The 21,273-nt window shown below is 49.7% G+C and overlaps 1 protein-coding gene across 1 annotated transcript in view; it reads left to right on the top strand.

Moving 5' to 3' along the window:
• Positions 1-21,273, top strand: part of LOC309853271 (uncharacterized protein) — a gene marked incomplete at its 5' end in the record, with an annotated part of 168,954 nt that overhangs the window by 88,965 nt on the left and 58,716 nt on the right. The window contains one exon of the mRNA XM_082711112.1: positions 16,473-16,676. Coding sequence (XP_082567238.1) covers positions 16,473-16,676 — 204 coding nt within the window. The remainder of the gene's footprint in view (positions 1-16,472; positions 16,677-21,273) is intronic.

The following is a 21,273-nucleotide window of genomic DNA, read 5'->3' as shown; positions in this document are numbered from 1 at the left end:
CATCAGCTTAAACTTGCAGCAACATGTTGAAAAAATGTGGTGAGAGTGACACCTTGCCTAAACTCCAGGGAAAATCATCCCAGTCTTTCATTATTAGGTGCAATGTTAGCTGTAAGTTGTTTGTTGATGCACTTTATCAAATTGTGGAGTTCCTCACTATTCCCAGTTTCCTGGGAATTTCTTCTTCTTTTTATAATATGAATGTGTGTTGAATTTTGTCACATGCTCTTTCTGCATCAATTAATATCATCATGTGATTTTTACTTTTCAGCCTGTTAGTATGATGAATAGCATTGGTTGATTTTCTGATATTGAACCAGACTTGCATCAATGGAATGCATCCCATTTGTTATTGTGTATAATATTTTTTTATTACATTTCTGAATCCCATTTGCTAATATTTGTGAAGGATTTTTTCATCTACACTCATGTAGTTTCCTTCCTCCTCCCTCTCTTCCTCCTTCCCTCCATCTCCCCCTCCTTCAGTCTCTCCCTCTCTCTTTCCCTCCTTCCCTAGCTCCCTCCCTCTCTCCCTTCCTTCCTGGCTTCCACAGTCTTTGTCTGGTTTTCATATCAGGGTAATACAAGTGTCATAATATGAATTGGGAAGCATTCCTCTATTTATTTTCTGGAAGAGATTATGTAGAATGGTGTTAATTCTTATTTAAACATTTGATAGAATTCACCAGTGACACCATCTGGGTCTAGAGATTTCCTTTTTGGGAGTTTTAAAATTACAAATGCAAATTTCTTAATCATTGTAGGGCTATTCACATTATCTTTTTCATGTTGGGTGAGTTAGGGTTATGTATAAAGAATGTAATACCTAGAGCAACCACTAAAAAAGCTATATAAAGAGATACACTCCAAAAACACAACAGATAGTCTACTCATGTCATTATTGCACAATTTGAATGAAGCATAGAAACATTATCTCCTTTTAAGTATCTTTATCTTCCTCAGTTATAATAACCATTTTTCAAATATTTTCTCTACACACATTTAGATTCACATTAAACAGTGCTGTGATTTTTGCTTCAGCCATCATACATGATTTGGAAAACTCAAGAGAAGGGAAACCCATTTATTTACCCACATTTTTGATTATTGAATTCTTCCTGCCTTCTTGATGTCCCATATTTTTTTTTCTTTTAGGGCATCTTTCCATTTAAAGAGCTTCCCTTTCCTGTTCTTTTAGGGTTGGTTTTCCCCAGACAGATTCTAAGTTTTCCCCTCACTGAAGAATGTCCTGATTTCTCCTTAATTACTGGTGGGTATTTTTGCTGGGTATAGAATTCTGGGTAGGCTGTTCTTTTCTTTTCAGCACTTGAAGAACATTATGTCACTTCTGCTGGCCTCCATGGTTTCTTTTTTTTTTTTTTTTTGGCCTCCATGGTTTCTGATGAGAAATTACTATTATTCTAATTGCTTTTACCATATATTAACATGACTTTTTTTTTCCTGGTTGCTTTCAAGATTTTGTCTTTATCTTTAGTTTTAAGAAGTGTAATTATGATGTATCCTTTTCGATACTCTCTCTCTATCTCTCTCTCTCCCTTTCTGGGTAAACTTAGCTCTTTGAATCTGTAGGTTTATGTATTTTGTCAAATTTTGTGTCAAATTTCTTCCTGTGAGTATTTTCTAGTCCCATCCTCTTTCTTGTCTCCTTCCAGGACTCTGATGAAATGAATGTTAGGTCTTTTGTTACAATCTCACAGGTCTCTGAGGCTCTAATATTTTTTTGAGTCTATTTTTTCTCTCTGTTGTTCAGATTGGTTGATGTCAGTTATTCTCTTTTCCAGTTCACTACTTCTTTCCTCTTTCCCCTCCATTCTGCTCTTCAGCTCACTGACTGAGCCTTTTACTTTTGTTATTATATTTTTCAGTCCTAAAATTTTCATTTGGCTCTTCTTTATATCTTTTATTTCTTTGTTGAGACTCTTTTCTCCCCCATTCGTTTCAAGTGTTTTTGCAGTTGCTCACTGAAGCATTTTTAAAATGATGATTGCTTTAAAATTTTTGTCAAATAGTTGTAACATCTCTGTCATCCTGGTGTTGGAATCTGTCTTTTTCATTCAGTGTGAGACCTTTGTTTTCTCTGGTATGATGACGATTTTTTAAAATGATGCCTGGGATTTTGTGTTACATTATGAAACTCTGAATTGTATGTAAACCTTTTGTTTCAGATGGTTTTGTCTAGTAGGGGGGCTCCTATCAGTTATGGCTTCAAATATTTTTCAGCTGTGTTATTTGGCACACACACATTTAGGATTATGGCTTCTTGGTGGATTAACCCTCTTATTATATAATGCCCCTCTCTGTCTCTGGTGATTCTCTTTGCTCGGAAGTCTCTTCTTTCTATAGATAAAATATATAATATAAATATAATCTACCTCCAGGTTTCCCACTAGCTTCTGTTGACCCTGGAGGGAGCAGGATCCTTACTACTTAGGGTAAAAGTGGGTAAAAGTACTAGCTCCCCGTGTGGGTACCACTAACATGGTGTTGGGGGTGGTCTTGTTTGTGTTGATGCATGGTGAAAGTCAGCCTACTCTGACTCTGTCAGAGATAGGAGGCATGTTTTGTTACTGCCAAGTAAGAGGTGAAGTTCAGGCTCCCATGGTCTCTACTGACGGTTTGGAGAGATTTACTCTGGTGGGGAAATTGGTGTTTCTTGTTACAGCCTCCTTAGGGTAGAATTCTAGACTTGCCTTTTGCCTTTGCTTGTGTAGATATGGATAGGGCCACTTTTTTCCCTGTAGTGTTTGACTGGAGTAGAGCAATTATTGTTTAAATGTTTTCTGTCTTACTTGGCTGCCCCTCTTCTTGTCCTTTGGCTAGAGAGATCAGGCTTTCATTGGGGGTTTGTTTTCTGTGACTGCTACAGTTTCCAGATTTCTGCTTTCCTTAGTTCCAGGTCTAGCATATATGAAGCAAAAAAGAAAACCAAAGAAACTGACATAGTAGTCATTTCTTGGATTTTAGGTCTTGCTAGTCTGCCTTTTTTCCACTGCCACTACGTCCTCTGGGACCAGTGAGCAACTTCCCTTCTCTGATCACTTTTTCCTGGGGTTTGTTCCATGCTGTTTAGCACATGGCCTTTAGATCTTACTCATTTGTTCATTCATTTCTTCTTTCATTCAGCAAAATGGGTTGTGTGCCTTCTCCTACAAATGTGGTGGTTAAATACCTTGAGTTCCCGTTAGTGGAAGAGACAAGCAGTAGTCACAGGGTCTGGGAAGACAGTTCCCCCTGAGCTGGTCTTGTACTGTCCTGGTGAAGGAGAGTCTATAGGGCAGGGTTAGATCTGGCTGCTCTGCCCAGGGTGAGATGGGGCTCTGCTCATAGCCCTGGTAGGAGGCACCTTGGCACTTGGCTCCTTCAGGTTGCATTTGCTCATCTACTGAGCACCTGCTGCTACAGAGCCTACACTGCAAAGGGATGTGGGGTAAGAGAGGTGGAACCAGCTCTTGGCAGCTCCAGGCCAGAATGGGTAGAAATAGTCCCTGGAAAGCTCACCCTTGAATGGAGGGTGAGAGCACCAGTGGTGGCAGGAGCTCAGGATATGATTTCCTTAAAAAGAAGCTTTTGAGCTAGACCTGGGTACTGATTGGGGAAAAAATCCCGGTAGAGATATGAGCAGTGAGCCCTAGTCTCTGCTCCTGGTAGGTGGAGCAGCTGGAACAGGGACTTGGGGGACCCAGGTTCCCACCTAGGCCCCATCCTGGTGCTCTCTCTCCCCACCCTGGGCATTATCTTTCTCCTAGCATGATGCCCCATCCAGGTCCCCACCTGGCTTGCTCCTGCCTCTCCCTCGGGCACTGCTCTTCTGCCTGCGATGCCCGTCCAGGCCCTGCATTGTGTGGGGAAGATGTGGCTCACCCGCGCGGGTTATTATTAGCCTGCAATGAAGTGAAAGGCCCTGAATGGGGGATGCCGAGCTCCTGCCTGACACCGTGGCCGAGGCAAGAAGGGAATGATTCATTATGGCTACAAGGCGTGCTCTAATTTCATATAACGGAATAAATGACAGTCGTATTTTGGGTGCCACCACGCGCAGATAGCATTGTTCCCTGACTGCCTCTCACCCAGGCTGCAAGGAGAATTAGAGCAGCCTTTGTGCAGGGAGATGAGAGGCCAGGGGACACCTGGGGGCCAGCAGGTGCCGTGACCCTGGGAGGCAATGTAAAGTTGCTGCTTGGTGGCTGGCGTGGCCTGGGAAAGGGGCCTCCGGATCCCATTCCTCCCATTCAAGGACCCCCAGCCTGCTGATCACACTTCAACTTCCTGTACTCCACACGTTCCCCTCCCATTCTTATGGCTTCTCCAGACCCCACCTCCCATCCGGTTCCCCATTCAGTTCAGCCCCAGCTCTGGGGCCCCACCTCCAGGAAGCCAACAGTACCCATCTTATGCTCTTGCAGTTCTGTGTGAGTGTCTCCCTCCCTCTTTGCAGGCTTCTGGACTCCCCCACTAGTCTCCTGGCCCTGGCTGGGACTCTGCGACCACATGCCAACAGCTTTAGCTGAGGCTTCCTTGGCTGTGAAGGTGGCCCCAAGTTTGAGGCAGTGGGCCTTTACTTGGTATCTGCTGGGATGGAGAATTCCCCCGTAAGTTGAGCACACAATGGTGTAGTTGTTGGGGTATGAGCCCTCCAAGGCAGGGCTGCTGTGTGACTTGTGGGGGCTGGGGTCAAATAAAAATACAGGCCCTGTTTTTGCAAAATTAGTGAAGAACTTCAAGACACCATAGCAGAGCCTTAAACCTAGTGCAGGGCCCTTCTGAGTGAGGGCCTCTGAGCATGGAGCAGTGGCAGGTGCATGAAGCTGACCTTATCCAGCATCGACAAGAGACCCAAGGCTGGAGCCTAGGGTCCCCCTGGGGCATCATGGGGTCATCTCACCTGAGCTGTTACCAGGTAGGCTGGCAAGGCCATGGGGAAGGGCACTGGACTGGCTGGGTTACAAGCACATGAGTAGGTTCCTGGAAGCAGCCACAGAATTATGTTTCCCCAGTGCGCTTCATCTGTGCTCTGGAACCCCAGATAAAAATAATAGAGGAGTAGGATAACATTCAAGGGCAATTTCATCCTTGGGTGTCTAAGCAGGAAAGGAAGCCTTGGGATCACTGGACCAAGGAATTCATATTCCTGTAATATTTGCACACAAAATGGTCTCATGTTTAAAAATGCACATTAAGAGTCGTGTCAATCACAGACCCTTGGAAATGGTGCTGACTTGACAGGGAGACAGAACTTTCCCGTGGAGTTTAATTTCGTTCAAACACCTTTTGCAATTGGGGTGACAGCAGGACCAAGGACCGGGGGGACCTGCACCCTCCCCCGCCTGCTGCTGCTGCCCATGGCTGGGCCACTAGCCCAGCAGGGGTCACTGCATGGAGTGTGTGAGTAGGGAGCTCCCGGAGCCCACTGTGGAAGGGCCCTGGACAGCCATACAGGACCAGACCTTCTCTCCTTGGTCTCCCCACTGCTCTCTGAGATCAAGTCCTGGCATCACCAGCAGAGCAGAAGTGAGGGGGTGGGCAGGCCAGCTCCTGGGAGGGCAGAACCCCCTGAGCAGGCTCTGCACTGGCTCTCAGCCTGTGGGAAGATGGAAAGAATCTCCAGCAGACTTGGGCCAACCACAGGGGTTGATTTGGAGCTCGATCCCACAACCCAAGATCCTGCCTAAGCCAAAACCAAGAGTTGGATCTTTACCTGACTGAGCCACCTAGGCACCCCGAAGGTAGCTCCTTTTATTTATTTCTTCTTTTTAAAAATTTAATTGGGCTGCTCCTTTTAAAGGAGGCCATGCTCTGCAGTTCACTGTGAGCCCCGCTGCTCTGAACTTTCCCCCAGCTCTGCACAGTGGCTATCCTCTTAGACTTTGATTTGCACAGTTGTGGTTCTTTCTTTCTTTCTTTCTTCCTTCCTTCCTTTCTTTCTTTCTTTTTTGAAGATTTTATCTATTTATTTGTCACAGAGAGTGAGAAAACACACAAGCAGGGAGAGCGGCAGGCAGAGGGAGAAACAGGCTTCCCGCTGAGCAGGGAGCCCGATGTGGGGTTCAATCCCAGGACCCTGGGATCGTGACCTGAGCCGAAGGCATACGCTTAATCAACTGAGCCACCCAGGGGTCCCAACACAGTTGTGTTTCTTACACCTGGCTGGCATTGCTCATTTAGGGTGTCTGCCTGCCCCCTTATGCATTTTGCCCCTTTGCTCCTCATTTGGAAATTTCCTCTGGTGTTTTGCTGATTGTGTGGGTGGGCTGACTTTGGGGCTTGTAAAAGGGTGTAGATGGGGAGGAAGTGTCCCTGCTCTCTACACCGCGTCCTGGTACTCTATGAATATACTTGATGTATCCCCATGATCAAGCTATTGGGCTGGAGATTTCTTACCACCTCTTGAGAGCCGAGTGGGGGCATAGTCTCATAGTAGGCAGAAGGAGAAGGGGTGGGGGAGAGGGGACTGTGGGCAGGAGGGCATGGCACATATGGCTTCTGTCACCCGCCCTCTGCCCCAGCTGGCTGAAACACGAATTTGCATTGTTACGCTCTTACCTTTAAAAAGCACCCTCCCTAAATGGTGTTTTCTCCTCTAGAAAGCCTGTGCCTGTGACTGATAGTGGGAGCAGCTTGGAACAGGGCACCCCTGGACCCTTCAAAAGGGGTGAGGTCTCAGCTCCACATAGCGGCCATTTCCTAGGGTCCAGCTCACTCTCTGTCCACATCTGCTTCCCCGCCTGGGGGTCTAGGCTGGGGAGGCTGGAGGGGCAGAGATGGCCAAGGCTCTTGCAGAAGGAGGCTAGTAGGGCAGGAATGTTTTCTAGTGACTGTTCCTGAGGAGGTGCAACTGAGCTGGCTGCTGTGGTCACCCTAGCCAGACATGCCTGTATGACCTGCCCCTGCTCATTCTCTTGGACATCTGCAGATCCAAGAATGGAGAGACAAAGTCACATTCGCCAGGTGGCCCAGGAGGCTCTTGCTTGTGACTGCTTCTCGTCCTTGGGTCCTTAGAGAAGACCATGCCTCCTGTGAGTTCACTGTCTCTCCAGGCATTTTATGGGGGCCTGGTCTCAGCACCCCAGCAGGTGTTGACTTGCTTGACCTTCTATGGAGGCAGAGACAAAGTTTTCTTATCAATAGAAAACTGGAAAATGCAAGGAGGGGAAGTGGGTAGCTACCCCTATGTCTGGTAAAGGAAGCAATCTGCCTTCCAAATACGACCTTATTAATTGGTTGTTCAGGAGAAGATCAGGGCCCGACTGGGTTAAATTGAGGGTCATGTCTGTAGCAGTGGGGATGCGATGCCCTGCAGCATCAGGTAAAATGTTTGTTTGCATATAGCTGATGGACAGCATTGCCTTCCAGAAACCCACTGGCTGCGTGCTGGAGTGGACTTTTGTTACACAAGTTACAGAGGTTCCTTTTGCTGAGGGTTTCTAGAGCTGGGTTATGCAATGTGACTGCCTGTCTTGGGAATGGATGACAGTGCCCTGGGTTCTGGGACTCATCATGGCTCTCAGTGGGGAGAGGAAGGTCTTAGGAGTGTGACCATCACCCTTAAACAGACTTTAGTTGCCAACTTGGTGCCTTACCATGGTACATCATGTAAACTTTTGGGTTCCTCAGCTGGAAAATGGAGTCAGACTCTGGAAGGGTCCCCCATCTCCCTGAAGAAAAATTCTTCTGGTCCATTTAACGTCATTTTCTTTAGAGAACCTTTTCTGATCTCAGAAAGGTGACCATATGGGAAACCAGGCTGATATTAAAAGCCATTCAGTCTGAAGGTTGATTGGTCTGGGGAGATGGTAGATTGGTCCCCTGCTGGACCAGCCATCACCACCAGGCTGTAGGTGAAAGCAGAGGCTGGTGGTCTCCACTCTGTCCTGGAAGCCCCCGGGTTCAGATGGTTTCCTTTACCCAGGCCCCAGCCATTTACAAACTTGTCCTTGTCTGCCCAGGACTCTCTTGATCCTTTGAAAGCCCACAGCCTAGGAATGTTCTCCATCTGGCAAGCCAGATGGCTGGTCACCCCACCTGGCCTTGGTCCCCAAGCCAGAGGGGCAGTCAGTGGGTAAAATCTAGGACTGGGAGGTGGGAGGTGGTCCCAGCATGAGGAACAAGCCCCTGGAAGAGGCAGCCACGCTACGTCCAATGCTTCCCCATGGCCTACGCTTCCATGCAAATACCACACCATGACATTGCATATGTGTACAGGAACCCCTAGCATGTACGCTGTGTGATCCTAATGGCCCCTCCAATCAGCAGTGCTCACGTGGAACTTGCAGGGTGCTCGCGTCACGGTGCTTGTCTGTTTCCACTGCTCGCGAAGTCAGTACTCTCCTCTCCCATGGGGTGGGGGACCCTTATGCCCCTCACTTCCCAGAGGAGCAAGCTAGCGTGCTACTTGCCCAGGGTCAGCAAGCGTGGAGCCGGGACTTGGAGCTGGGCTCTCAGGTTCTACGGCCCACATGATAACCTTTCCCCTGATGGGAAATTGTGTGCAGAGACGAATATCGAGAAGGGGATGGGTTCAAGGGACCACAGCAGGAGCCCTCCAGGCAGCGAGGAAGAAATGGGGCCAAGAAAAGGGACAGAAGAGAGTTTCCTGCCAACAGAAACCCAGTCTGATCTTCAAGAGCCAGCACACAAGTGATTCCCTCCGTGAGGCCTTCTTGTGTTCCCCATGCTGATCATTTCTTCATGTGGGTCCCCAGATTCTTGCTCATGTTTTCGTCTTGCCATCTGTCCTTCTCATATGACTGGAGGGCTCCTTGAGGGCAAGGCAGTGTCTGAGTCAACTGTGATTCTGGCTCTCAGGAGCTGGCAAGGACACGGAGGGGGGGGAGACAGAAGTGCTGTCACTTTTTGGGGCCAACTGGCCAGCTGCTCCTCATTAGAAATCTTGTGGCTTCCCTTTGTGCCCAGCTGGGACAGTGTAATCAGAGACCCAAACAGCAGCATATAGTGGTGCTCTGCACAGTGAGGAAATTCCAGGGTCTTACACTGGAACTGTGGGCTGGCCCGAGTCATAGCACGTGATGTAGGACCACCTTTGAAAGTCTTTTTTTTTTTTTTTTTAAGATTTTATTTATTTATTTGACAGAGAGAGATCACAAGTAGGCAGAGAGAGAGGGGGAAGCAGGCTCCCCTCTGAGCAGAGAGCCGGATGTGGGGCTTGATCCCAGGACCCTGAGATCATGACCTGAGCCGAAGGCAGAGGCTTAACCCACTGAGCCACCCAGGTGCCCCCTTTGAAAGTCTTAATGCCGAGGCCGACTTGCTTTCCTACATGGTCGTGTTGTCTTTGCCCTTTTATTTATGTGCTTTGTACACATGGATGTGATGGTTGGTGGATTGCAAGGGACAAAAGACACAAACAACAGCCCAGTGATCTGGGTGCTATGTGCAGTCAAGATCATGCAATGAATGACTCAGAGTTGCAGGAGTTACAGTCTCGGTACCTACCCTCTACCCTGGGCTTGTTTGGAGTACCTGAGACCACTTATACACCTTCCTCTGAGATCTTTGGTGCAGGTGTTCTTTCTTTTTTCTACGTTCAGAGAAGGTGCTTGTGGGGGCTTTTGATGCTGTGTGACCGTGATGATGGGGGTTATAATGAAACACACGAACAAGCTGGCACAGAGCTGGGAAGGATGAGGAGGTCCCCTCTGCCGGGTGTGGTGTGCAGACCAGGGCTGTCGGCTTCTGTAGAGTTTAACGCTCTATTAAAACTTGACTTCCCTTTGCCCCCAGTGCTCTGAAGCATGCTAAAGAAGGTAGGGCAGGGCAAAGTGCAACATGGCTGTAGGACCCCTGTCTTAGTCAGCTTGAGCCCCCGTAACAAAATAGCACAGGCTGAGTGGCTTACACGGCACAAATCCATTGTCTTGCAGTCCTGGAGGCTGGAAGCTGAGATGAGCGTGTTAGTGTGCTTGGGCTTTGGTGTGAGCTCTCTTCCTGCCTTGCACATGGCCACCTTCTCACTGGCCCCTGCCTGAAACCCTACAATGGCTCCCCATTCTATTAGAACAAACCTCTAACCTCTCATCACAGCCTCCAAGGCCTTCAATGATGTGAGCCGAGCCTGACCTCTACCTCAGGTCACTGTCCCTGATGTGCGGGAGCCACTGACCTCTGGGTTCCTCATGTTTGGGTCTGAGCATTTGCCATTCCCTTTGTGTACAAAATGCATTTCGGCATTTGGGTCTTGGCCCCCTGATGACACAGTTTCTGTGGGTCTTGCTGTTGCCGTGTCACTCACAACAGTTGTATTTCTTTATAGCTCTTGTAACCGAGGAGGCTTGGTCTTCCCTTTCGAGTGTCCATTTGTCGGGCAGGCACCTCCTCCCTCACCCACTGTTATCACGGCCGTTGCCTGTAGGAAGCACACCATCAGGAGTTGGTGGCTGAGACTTTTTCTTGGGGAAAGTGGGGGGGGTTCTTAGAAGAAGGTCTTTAAAGGTCTCCCACCCCACTGCCAGCACTCAGAGATGTTCATTATCCCCCCCAAGCTTTCCTCCTTGCCTCCCCCGACTCCTCAGCCCCATCCCTCCCCAACCTCCTTGCCTCCCCACCCCTTCTGGCCCCACCCCTCCACCTCCACCTCCTTGGCTCCCCCGACCCCTTCCTGCGCTGTGTGGTCAGTGACCGCACTTAAGGCTAAACGTACACCCAGGGCCCTAACCCTATGCTTTGCAAAGACCCTCTCAACTCCCCAAAATATCCAAATCAGGATCTTCTAGACAGTTCTGAAATTCCTGTTTTAAGAGCATGTCTTCCCCTGTATGTCCTGTGTGTCCCCCCCCCACCCCGCCCCAACCCCACGACCTCCCAAGATGGCATTTGTCTTCTGAGGAATTACTGTTTGGACACTTCGCCCTGCTACTTGGATGACGCGGGCAGTCTCAGTCTCCTGGCAGCTGAGGAATTGGGTTGTGAGGCTGGTGCTTTCTCCCCCCTCAGCCATGTCCCATGCTCCGTGCTGCTCTCTTTCTTGCATCTCCAGGCATTCTGTTCATAAGACCGCCATTTCTCAGAGTCTGCTCAGTTGTCCTCATTCATTCATTCATTCATTCATTCACTAAAGTATCCATGATGATCCAGTCCCGCCATAACCGCAGGGGATGAGGGGAGAACATGCCTGCCCACAGCGGGGGGATGGGTCCTGTGGTTCTCCAAGGTGGCACCTGCGTGGAGCCTCGTGCATGGTACTTGGTAGATGACCTGTGAATTGATTTTGATTGCAGAATTTTTACAAAGCACGCAGACTACCACCATAGTAAGAAGTATTATTTCCAAGGCAAATCTTGTTTTGAGAGGTTTATGAAAATTGAGCATTTGAAGATAATTTAAAAATCCTGCAAAACAAGGGTGGGGCGTCACTGTCCTGGCCTGGGGCCATTTCCCCAGAACCCTTTAGCAGGAACACACAGGCTGCTGAACAAAGTGTGTGGGACAAGCTGAGGGCTCTGCCCACTTGGGGCCATGTGGGGAAGTCAAAAGCAAAATTCTCAGGGGACACACACTAGCTCTCATAGGAGGAGCTGACCTCCAGCTGTCCGCCTCCGCACTTATGAGTGCCTGCTGTATGCTCTCCCTGTCCACTGGGGTGTGGATGCTTTGGGGTCCTTTCTGGAATCCAATCCCAATTGTTTTTGGACACTTCTGCAGATGTCTTTCCTACTTGGAATGATGTTTCACTTTCTCTTTTCCTTGAAGCTTATCTGCTTTTCGAGAAGCCTCTGCTGACATTCCCATTCTCTCTGGTGCTCCCTGCGTCTGCAGTCATTCCTCTTCCAGGCTTCTGGTGGCGGGGGGCTTGGGGGTTAGAGGGACCAGGACTCTACCCTCCATCGGGGGTCCCCACAAGGACCTTCCTGGAGCTTCCAGATCTGGCTCTGTGCAAACCAGAGATATCCCCATCAACCCCGGGGCTTATTTAAAGGTTGTTAATTACTCTCTTCCATTCCCCAGCTAGATTAGCATTCCCTTGGAGTCACATGGAGCCCAGGACTGTGCTTACATCCAAGCTGTTAATAAATATTTGTGTGGGATTTGGAAAAAGAGAAATGCAAAGATGACTTGAGAAGTAAGACTTTGTCCCCCCACCCCCCGAGTTTAACTTCTGGGAAAGTTCATTTGGATGGATGATTAAATGAGTAACAGTATGCACAGAAATTTGGGGGGGATGTGAGCTAGAGAATTTGTATTAGCTATTAAAAATGCCCTTCAGAGCTGCAAACCAAATCAAGATAATAAAACACAAATCCAGAAGAAGATGAGCCACAGCCCAGACTCTAGGAAACAGAGTTTGAGGCAGGACTGAAGGGACTGGCACTTTATTAGGGAGGGGTGAGCCGTGGGCAGAGAGAGAGGGGGAGAGGGGAGCGGCGCAAGGAGGGAAGGGAAGCCGTGTGCTGAGCTGGACTGGGAGACGCAGCAGGTGGCTCAGCAGGTGGCTCTGCTTGGCTGGTGGTCTTCTCCAGATGGGCTGTGCACAGAAACTCTGTCTCCGCGTAGTCAGCGGGCGAGAGGGAAGAGGGAATTTGTGTGCCTGGCTCCCCCCCATCTCCTGTTTCCCACGGGTCAGAGTTCACCCTGTGGGTGGTATCTCCCGTGCATTTCTGCATTGAAACTTCTGGCTTGCCCCTTTGGCAACTTCTCAAGCGCTAGCTTCCGACCCAGACGTGAGGTGTTTCCTGCTAAACTGCAGGGGCTCAGAGATGCTAGAGATGGGAGGTGAGTGAGTGGCTAGGCTGCTGAACACGCAGTGGTGATCAAGGTGGGTGGGCTCGGGGTCTAGGGTCAGGTGGGTGAGGTACTGAGCTCAGGTGCAAAATGTAAGGGAGTGCCAACAACCCTGTGATCAAGTGAAATCATGTTTTTCTTTTTTTTTTTAAAGATGTTATTTATTTATTTGATACACAGAGAGATCACAAGTAGGCAGAGAGGCAGGCAGAGAGAGAGGGGAAATAGGTTCCCTGCTGAGCAGAGAGCCCAATGCAGGGCACCATCCCAGGACCCTGAGATCATGACCTGAGCTGAAGGCAGAGGCTTAACCCACTGAGCCACCCAGGTGTCCCACGAAATCATACTTTAATGCACTATTGAAAAGTCAATGTTAATGCAAAAGCTCATGATGAGCAGAACATCAGAATTTTATTTTATTTTATTTTATTTTTAAAGATTTTATTTATTTATTTGACAGAGAGAAATCACAAGTAGATGGAGAGGCAGGCAGAGAGAGAGGAAAGGGAGCAGGCTCCCCGCTGAGCAGAGAGCCCAATGCGGGACTCGATCCCAAGACCCTGAGATCATGACCTGAGCCGAAGGCAGTGGCTGAACCCACTGAGCCACCCAGGTGCCCCAAACATCAGAATTTTAAATAAAGAGCAGAAAGAGGTGGGATTCAGGTAATGTGAGCAAGGTTCCGGTGCAGTGTTGAGTCCTGCCTTTTGGAGGTCTAGGGGACATTTGTGGACATGTGCAGTGTGAGGCGTGGGCTGGACATCCAAGGGGCAGTGACCAGGTTGGGGGAGCTCTGCACCTACAGCTGGGGAGGGACGGGGTTGAGAGGGGCTATTGCAGCAGATAGCTAGAAGCTGGTACTTCAAGCCGTGGGGTTGGAGGGAGCACCAAGGATGTGAGTGTAACTGGAGAGGAGACGAAGTCCAAGGACTGAGGCCCAGGCACCCCAAAGCATAGAGCTCACTGAGAAGGAGACCACTGCAAATAATGAAAGCACGGAAGGGTCATACCAAAATGCCAACAGTGGCAGTGGTCTAGATGGGTGATGGAGTCATGGATGGTTTTTCTTGCTTCTCCATTTGTGCACAATTCTCCAGGATGAGCATCTGTTATTCGTGCAATGAAAAACTCTCTACATCTGCAGGATACTGTCATGTGGATGGGTGGTGATGAGATGGAGCCCATCACAAGAAGGAGACAGCTTCTGAAGAGATAGGTGTTCCGTCCTGGCCACACTGGGGCCAGTGATGTGTACCAGGGCAGCGTTGCTGTATGTCTGGACCCCCCAGGTATTTTGAAGCTCAGGGGTGCTGTGCTGGGCTTTGAGGACCAGAGTTCACATTGGATTAGGAAGTTTGGCCCCTGGTGGTCTCTACTTTGGGAGTAGGGATTGTCAAGGGGAGGGCTTAACTGCATTCCTTGAAGAAAGGCAGGGCTGTCTTTCTAGAAAATGTGGGCCCTGTATGTCTAGCTTACTAGATGCCTGAGTAGGTGGTCTTGGTACAAGAAAAATGAGGATACGTAATAAAAATCCCAGTTTGCTTGTGGCCAGTTTTCACATGTATTCAAAATAAATGCTTGAGTGAATAAATATGCCTGTCTCTCTCTCTTTCAAGCACTTATTGAATGCCTATGGTTTACAGGTACCATGCAGACAAGGTACTTGTCATCACTGCTGCTGTGAAGTCTGGAGTCTAGCAGGGGGAAGGGGCCCATTAGATTAATTATTGCACAGCTCATTTATCGATTGGAATCATGATAAATATTTTGAAGAAAGAGAACAGATTGCAGGGAGACTCACCTGTCTTGGTGGTCAGGGCAGGCTTCCCTGAGCAAGCAGCATTTAAGCAGATCGGTGAAGAGGGAGAAATGAGTAGGATGTGGTGGGCCAGGAGGGGTGTCTTTTCTTTCTGAGCAAACCTTACAAAAGAGTACTATGTAGAAATGGTGAGAATATGCTGCAGAAGTTAAGGAAAGGTTGTGAAAATGCCCTGGTAAGGTGTGCAGGGAAGGCTGATGCCACTGGAGGGTGCGGGTTCTTCTTCTCCTGTCTCACCTGGCTTTAGGGTTCCAGTGGGGAGTGAGGGCACCGTTTCAGACATAGGTTGTTCACAGATGGAGATGAGAGACACTGGCACTACACGAGCCTGAGTGCATGTCCAGCAGGTGGGAGTGAGAGGCTGGCTCAGGAGAGAGGCTGGGAGTTGGATACATGGTGGTCACTCCCATGGAGGTGTGGACCCTAAGGCCAACGGGGAGAGGCATGAAAGCCAGGAAAGCTGTGGTCAGAATTTCCGCGAATTCTTCCATTTTGGAGGACCCAGAAGGGATTGTCAAGGAGGTGGGGAGGAGCAGAGTGAAGAGGGGACCACACAAATTCAAAGGGAAGATACGTTGAGAGGATGTAGGGGTGAGTGGAGCCTTGGAAGTAGGGAGAAAAGGATAGGGAGGGCCCTAGTGAGTGGCTCATGTGCCTTCTCCTCCCTGTGGCATGGAGCAGCTCTCAGGGAGCCCCACAGAGCTGCCCTCAACAGAGCACAAGTCGACAGGACCCATGTTCCTGCCTTACCTGGTGGTCTTCGTGTGCTCCAATGCCCTGTAGAGCTCGCTGCTGCACCAACCACAAAGGACAGGACAGAGATGGGCATGTGGGGCTGAGGCAGGAGGGGGACACTTTGGGAACGGCGCCAAAGAGTCAGAGGCTGGGGCCGCACGCCCCAGGGAGGAAGAGATACTGGGATTCCACAGTGGGCTGCAGAGTACCCCCCCCCCCCAACAAGCCCCATCACCCAGGCTACCAGCCCGGCCACTTGCCAAAGCCCTGCCTGGTGCGTCTTTCTGCCTCAGCTATCGATGAGCTGCAAAACTTCACTCGAGGGTCCTGCTGCTGCCATCAAGACACCCTCTGGTCCTGGCACCCTGCTGGCCATGCAGTCACTGGGCAGCAGCAGGCTCTTCCTCCTGGGAGAGACACTTTTCAACAGACTCTGGGATGGCAAGAGAGTGGATGTGGATGAACTGGTGGGTGGTGGTCATGAGTTCTTGGCCCACCAAATCAGATGTAGCAGGTGGGTGGGGGAGTTACTGTGGCATTATGTTTCTGGAAACATTGTGCTAGTCTGATCAGTTCCGGGAAATCAGTTAATTTGGAACTGCCCAGTTGTGTCTGGGATGGCCCATCCCCTTGTCCCCGGGATGGAGTGGTGGTGAGCAGGTGGGCATGGGACCGGCCCCACATCCTTCAGTATTGCCAGCACCTATGGGCACCTTGCCCTGCAGCCAGGAGCTCCAGCTCTGTGTGGTGCTTTCTCTCCCAGAGAACTGCACCTTCTTCCCAGGGGCGTGGGAAACGGTGGTGTCTTTCTGTGTTGCCCTGAGCCTCTGGGAACTGGACGGGGCTGAAGGGGACCTTCCCGCCTCAGCCCCACATGCCCATCTCTGTCCTGTCCTTTGTGGTTGGTGCAGCAGCGAGCTCTACAGGGCACTGGAGCACACGAAGACCAGGTTAGGCAGGAACATGGGTCCTGCTCAGACACCCACGCAGGCCGTGGGCCCCACCCTGTTGTCCCCTCTGACTTTTCCTCTTCCTTAGACCAGTTTTGATGAGGTGATGGGAACACCTGGATGGCACAGGATTCCTACTTTCTCCCCACCTGTTTTTCAGCTTTTGAGAGACAAAAGTAAACAATCTGACTCCACTGTGCTCTTGTTTTTAACAGGAGAGGCTTTGCATCGAACTGTCTGCCCAGGGGACGGTGGTATGGAGCACAGAGTCATTTCACGGTGCTGCAGTCTCACAATCACGGGTGCCCACCCGTCCTGCTCTGTGCTTCCCGCGTGGCCCCCATGAGCACCTGCCTCCATGCCACAGCCACATCGTGCTAAGGCAGAGTTACAAGGGGCAACCACAAGTTCACGTGCAGGTAAGATCTTGTGTCAGCTCGAGAAGAACTGCCCCTCCATGTCTTTGGGTCTGGAGATGTAAGGAACATGTACACAAAGCAGGGGGATCACAAGGAAGGAAGTAATTTACCTGCCTTCCTGGGTGGATGAACCTTCTGGGGTCCACAGATGTTTCCCCTGGTAGCCTCAGTGGGCCTAAGCTAACCCTCAGTGTGGGGGTTTATATGAGAAAAGGGACTTGGAGTGGAGAGTCAAGTGCTGGAAGAGGCTGGGGTTCATGGTGGTCTTGGGCTTCGTTACTACATGCATGCATCAAGATTTGGGACCTAGAACCTGAAGGATGCCTTGACGCTGTGTGATGAAAGGGACATAGGGATTTTGCTGAGGATGTACCATGCACCAGACACTGTAGACAGAGGTGTCTCTGCGCTTGCCTTGCTCTTAGTGGCTCAGCATCCAGGGTTAGTGGCAGGACCACACACAGATGATTGCATGAGAGAATGCGGCTCAAAAGTTGGTCCCTGCCTGTCTAAATGGGTGGCTGGCTGGGACATTGAGAGAAAAATGAACAAAGCATAGAAGTCAAAACAAAGGGGGGAAGAATTCACTTTCCTGGGGATAGGGTAGTAGATGCTTCCAGGGAGTGTGACACTGAGAACCTTGAGGCTTGGTGTCTAACCCTGGCATTGCCATGGGACACTCTGGGGGCCTGGGCCATATTTTTGCCAAGTCTGCTATTGACTAGACCAGAGGCTGTGCACATAGATGCCAGGTTGGTGAAATACTTGGGTGCGGTGTGCTGGGAGGGGCCGGCAAACTGACATGAGCATCCTTGCTAAATGGGGCACCTGCAGTCCTATACTGGCCTTCTATACCACATGGCATTATGGGCCCAGTTGGCCCAGTTGGGCCTGGAGAATCTGGGAATTTGAACGTTTGTGAGAAATCTCCAAATTTTTAAGTGGCAAGTGTTTCAAATAAAAAGGAAGAACAGCACTGTATGGGGCAAAAACTCTGTGGGTCAGATTTGTAATTCTTGGCCTGGGGACTAGGTGCTCTCTGAGGTTTTCCCCAAGTTGTTGGTTTGGGAATTAGTGTCAGGCTGTGATTCTCTGTGGTGCAGAAATTCTGCCAATGAGGTCAGAATGCACGGTGAAGTACCCTTTGCCAGCTGGGCGTATGGGGCCACCACATCCTCCAGAAAACCCAAGGATAGCACCCAGACCCAGTCTTACTCCCTCATCAGATAGCCCTACCCTCATATGTTCATTCATTCGATAAATAATTACCAAAGCCTTTTTGTGCCAGATTCATTATGAATACAACTACTTTTCAGGATTTTCTAAGGTTCTCCATGTAAATGGATTCGTCAGCCAGGTAATACTGCACGCTTCTCTTTTGGTTGGGAATGCAAGGTTACCTTAAGGTTGTGGAACCCTTCAGGACCCAGGGGCTGCTGGCCTGGAGACCAGGGGGCAAGCCCATCCCAGCTCTGCAGCTTTGAAAGTGTGCACACTCTGCTCATGGAGTCTGGCCCAGCTTTCCTGCCCTCCTCGGGGCGGGGCCAAGTCTGGGCGCTGGCAGTGTGAGGGCGAAGCCGTGGAGCAGCCAGCGGCTGAGAGGTGCACCTGGCCAGGCAAGCCCTCTGGAGTGGCCACTTCCCGGCTGCGGTAATTCATCACAGGCGGGCTCACAGATGTACTTAAGAAAGAAGGGATGATCTATTTTGTACATGCTCCTTAAAGGGATTCCATTTTAGCTCCAATTGTAATTTTTACCTTTTTCAGGGGAATTTATTGACACAGTGCCTAGCTAAGCCCTAGTTTTTGCCATCCTCCTTTTGTCTGCAAGCACACTCACCAGCGCTTAATTTGTCATAGCCCTGGAGGTATCAGAACTAATGAGCTTTGTTTGAATAGACTTTTTCCAGTTCATCTAGCACACTTTGGGGTAATCACTCAGTTTCTGTTTGCTTCGGATCCGAGGCATTGTGGGAAATATACGGAAATAATGGTTAAAAAAGCAGTATAAATTGGTAACAGCCACATTTTCTGCAAAGCCCTGAAGATGTTATTTTTTTAATTTCCCCACTTATTGAAGTATTGAGAGTGCTCTAAGTACGACCATTACAATATAATATCAGAGGAGAATCTGATAAAATGCTATTTTTCAATTAGCCAGGAGTTTATACTTTGCCTTCTTTAAGCAGTTCATAGCTAACAAATCTTTAAACAATCTAACCTCTTAAGGTTTGGAAGTGGACAGATAATAACCGTGAACACATAACAGTGTGTCAGCACTGAGAATTTAAAAATCTATTACAGGGATTACATACAGGAATGCTTTTTATTGGCCGGACAATTGCATTTCCATTTTTCCAAGGCAGCGCCTCACAGTCCCTGTGATGCCACCAAGCACGTGGTGGAAGGTTTAGGGAGTGAAGCTTGGGAGCCGGGGCTGCACACACAGTGCAGGCAGGGCTGGGGGTTCAAGGATCTTGAACCCCCACTTCCTAGGGACTGCTGTCATCTGTGCCATCAGGCTTGGCAGGCTGAGTCTAGGATAGGCCTTCCTTTTTAAAGGTTTATGATGCATGTTCCCCATGACTAGAGATGTGGTTTTGAGGATTGCTTAGATCTGTGAAATGGGTCAATGTGTGGTTAAACCTTTGATTACCCCAGAGTCCCTGCTTTGGGTCGGGGTGCGGGAGGAGGGTGCCTTTCCAAAATGTGGTGGGGAAGAGAATCCACCTCCATTCTGGGGGCCATCTCCTGCAGATTTCTGAAATCAAATCAAAGAAGCGGAGAGACATAGTGGCCTCCCCTCACCAGCGATGCTGGATGGCCTTTCCCTGTGGGGAGAGGCGGGAGTGGGTGTACATGGGTATGCCCAGTGCAAATTGCCCTTGGTGGGCAGGGCGTGTTAGCTCTGGGCTGGATGTAGAGGGTGGGCCTTGCTGTTACATAGTGGTGGTTGTAGTGAGCATGCTAAACCATCAGCCTGTCCAGCTAGCTATGGTCTAGACGAACCTGCAGTTACTTACAGCTCTCACAGTATCCCCGTGGATCAGGCAAGATTCCTTAGCTCCGTTTTGTAAACAAGGAAACTGGGAGTCTGAACTGGTAGGCATCCTGCCCCTTGATCACAGGGTGGAAAGCAAAAGGGGTATGACTTGAACTTGGTGCTTTCAATTTTGTCATGCCTTTCCAATCCTCCTTGTGTGACACTTCTAGGGCTAGTAAGTATCACCACCAGCAGCCACAGCAAACTCTCACCTGTGCCCCTGGAATCCGAGACCCAACGCCTGGCTGTGTGGGGTGTCCTAAGGTGAGGAAGAGGCCCCGATCTCTGGGGACAGAACTCCAGTGACAGAGCAGATGCCGAGTGACAGTACAGGAAGCAGTGGCAGTGGAGGTGGGGGTGGGAGGGTGCATCGAGGGCCAACATCCCAGTCTGAGGCAGCATGGGGACAGCTGCCTTCATCTCTCCAGGAGCTTTGCTCCCTTTAGCACCAGGCTTGAGGAGGCTTTGTCCTTGGAGAGCCACTGACAGTGGGCTGAGGACTCCTGCTACGGAATTCATCTGGAAAGGCAGCGGTGGAAGGTTGGGTCCAGGGCTGCCAGGTGAGGAAGAGTGTGGGCAGTTCTGGGGTGCCGAGGATCCATGCAGGATCCTGGGGAGCCAGAGACATGGTGACATTGCATTTGGAGCTGTCACTCTAGAGTCTTCAAGGGGAATGGGTCAGAGAGGCTGAGGTTGCACAGGGGAGAGCAGGGAGGTTTTCTGGGCCCATCTCTTCACCTGCAGGATGAGGTTGTTTGACTGATGTCTCAGGCACTGCTGTGTAACAAACACCCTCAAACCTGTGCCTTAAAGAAACCACTATTCTGGGGGTTGCTAGGCAATTCTACTGCCTTTGCCAGCCTCATGGTTTCTGCTAGGCTTGCTCACACACACGTGTAGAGAGCTGGAGGGCTCCAGGCAATGGATGGTCTGGGTTGGCCTCACCTGAATGTCTGGGGCTGTCCGGCCATCAGCAGGGGCACCTCTCTTTTTGCCCTGTGGGCTCCCATCTTGCAGTGCCTGAGAGGGTGACAGACCGGACAGTGCGCACAGACCCTCTCCTTTCTCTACTTCTGCCAAGGCTGGGCCTCAATCTGACCCTACAATTTATGCTGACCTGCAGAAGCTGACTCTCTCCATGTGTGGGCTGGGAGTGAGCTCTGTGATTTTAATGATAGCTATTATTATGATTGAAACCACAGTTACTCACATAGTTCCTATTTTAAAGGGTAAAAGGAAGAACACAGGGAAAATTCCACATTGCAAATATTCTTAAGTTTCTTCTTAAAATAAGTGTCAAAACCACATTAAGAGGGATTAACTCTATAATTTTGCTAGTCCTGAAGAACAGCATGTCAGCAGGAAACCCTGATGCATGTGTGCTGCCTCAGGCTTTCCAAATACTGTCACCTGTGTTCTATCTTTTGAGCACCCAAACCAACCTTGAGAGGAAGATGGAAGGGATATTATTTAACTTCCATTTAGGGTTTAAAAAAATGGAAACCTAAAGAAAGGACTGTCCAAGGTTGGTTGCACAGTAGGGCCTTGGACTCT

The sequence above is a fragment of the Mustela nivalis genome (assembly GCF_964662115.1).
Source record: "Mustela nivalis genome assembly, chromosome: 18".
Taxonomy (NCBI): Eukaryota; Metazoa; Chordata; class Mammalia; order Carnivora; family Mustelidae; genus Mustela; species Mustela nivalis.
This window is presented reverse-complemented; position numbering and strand designations above follow the sequence as displayed.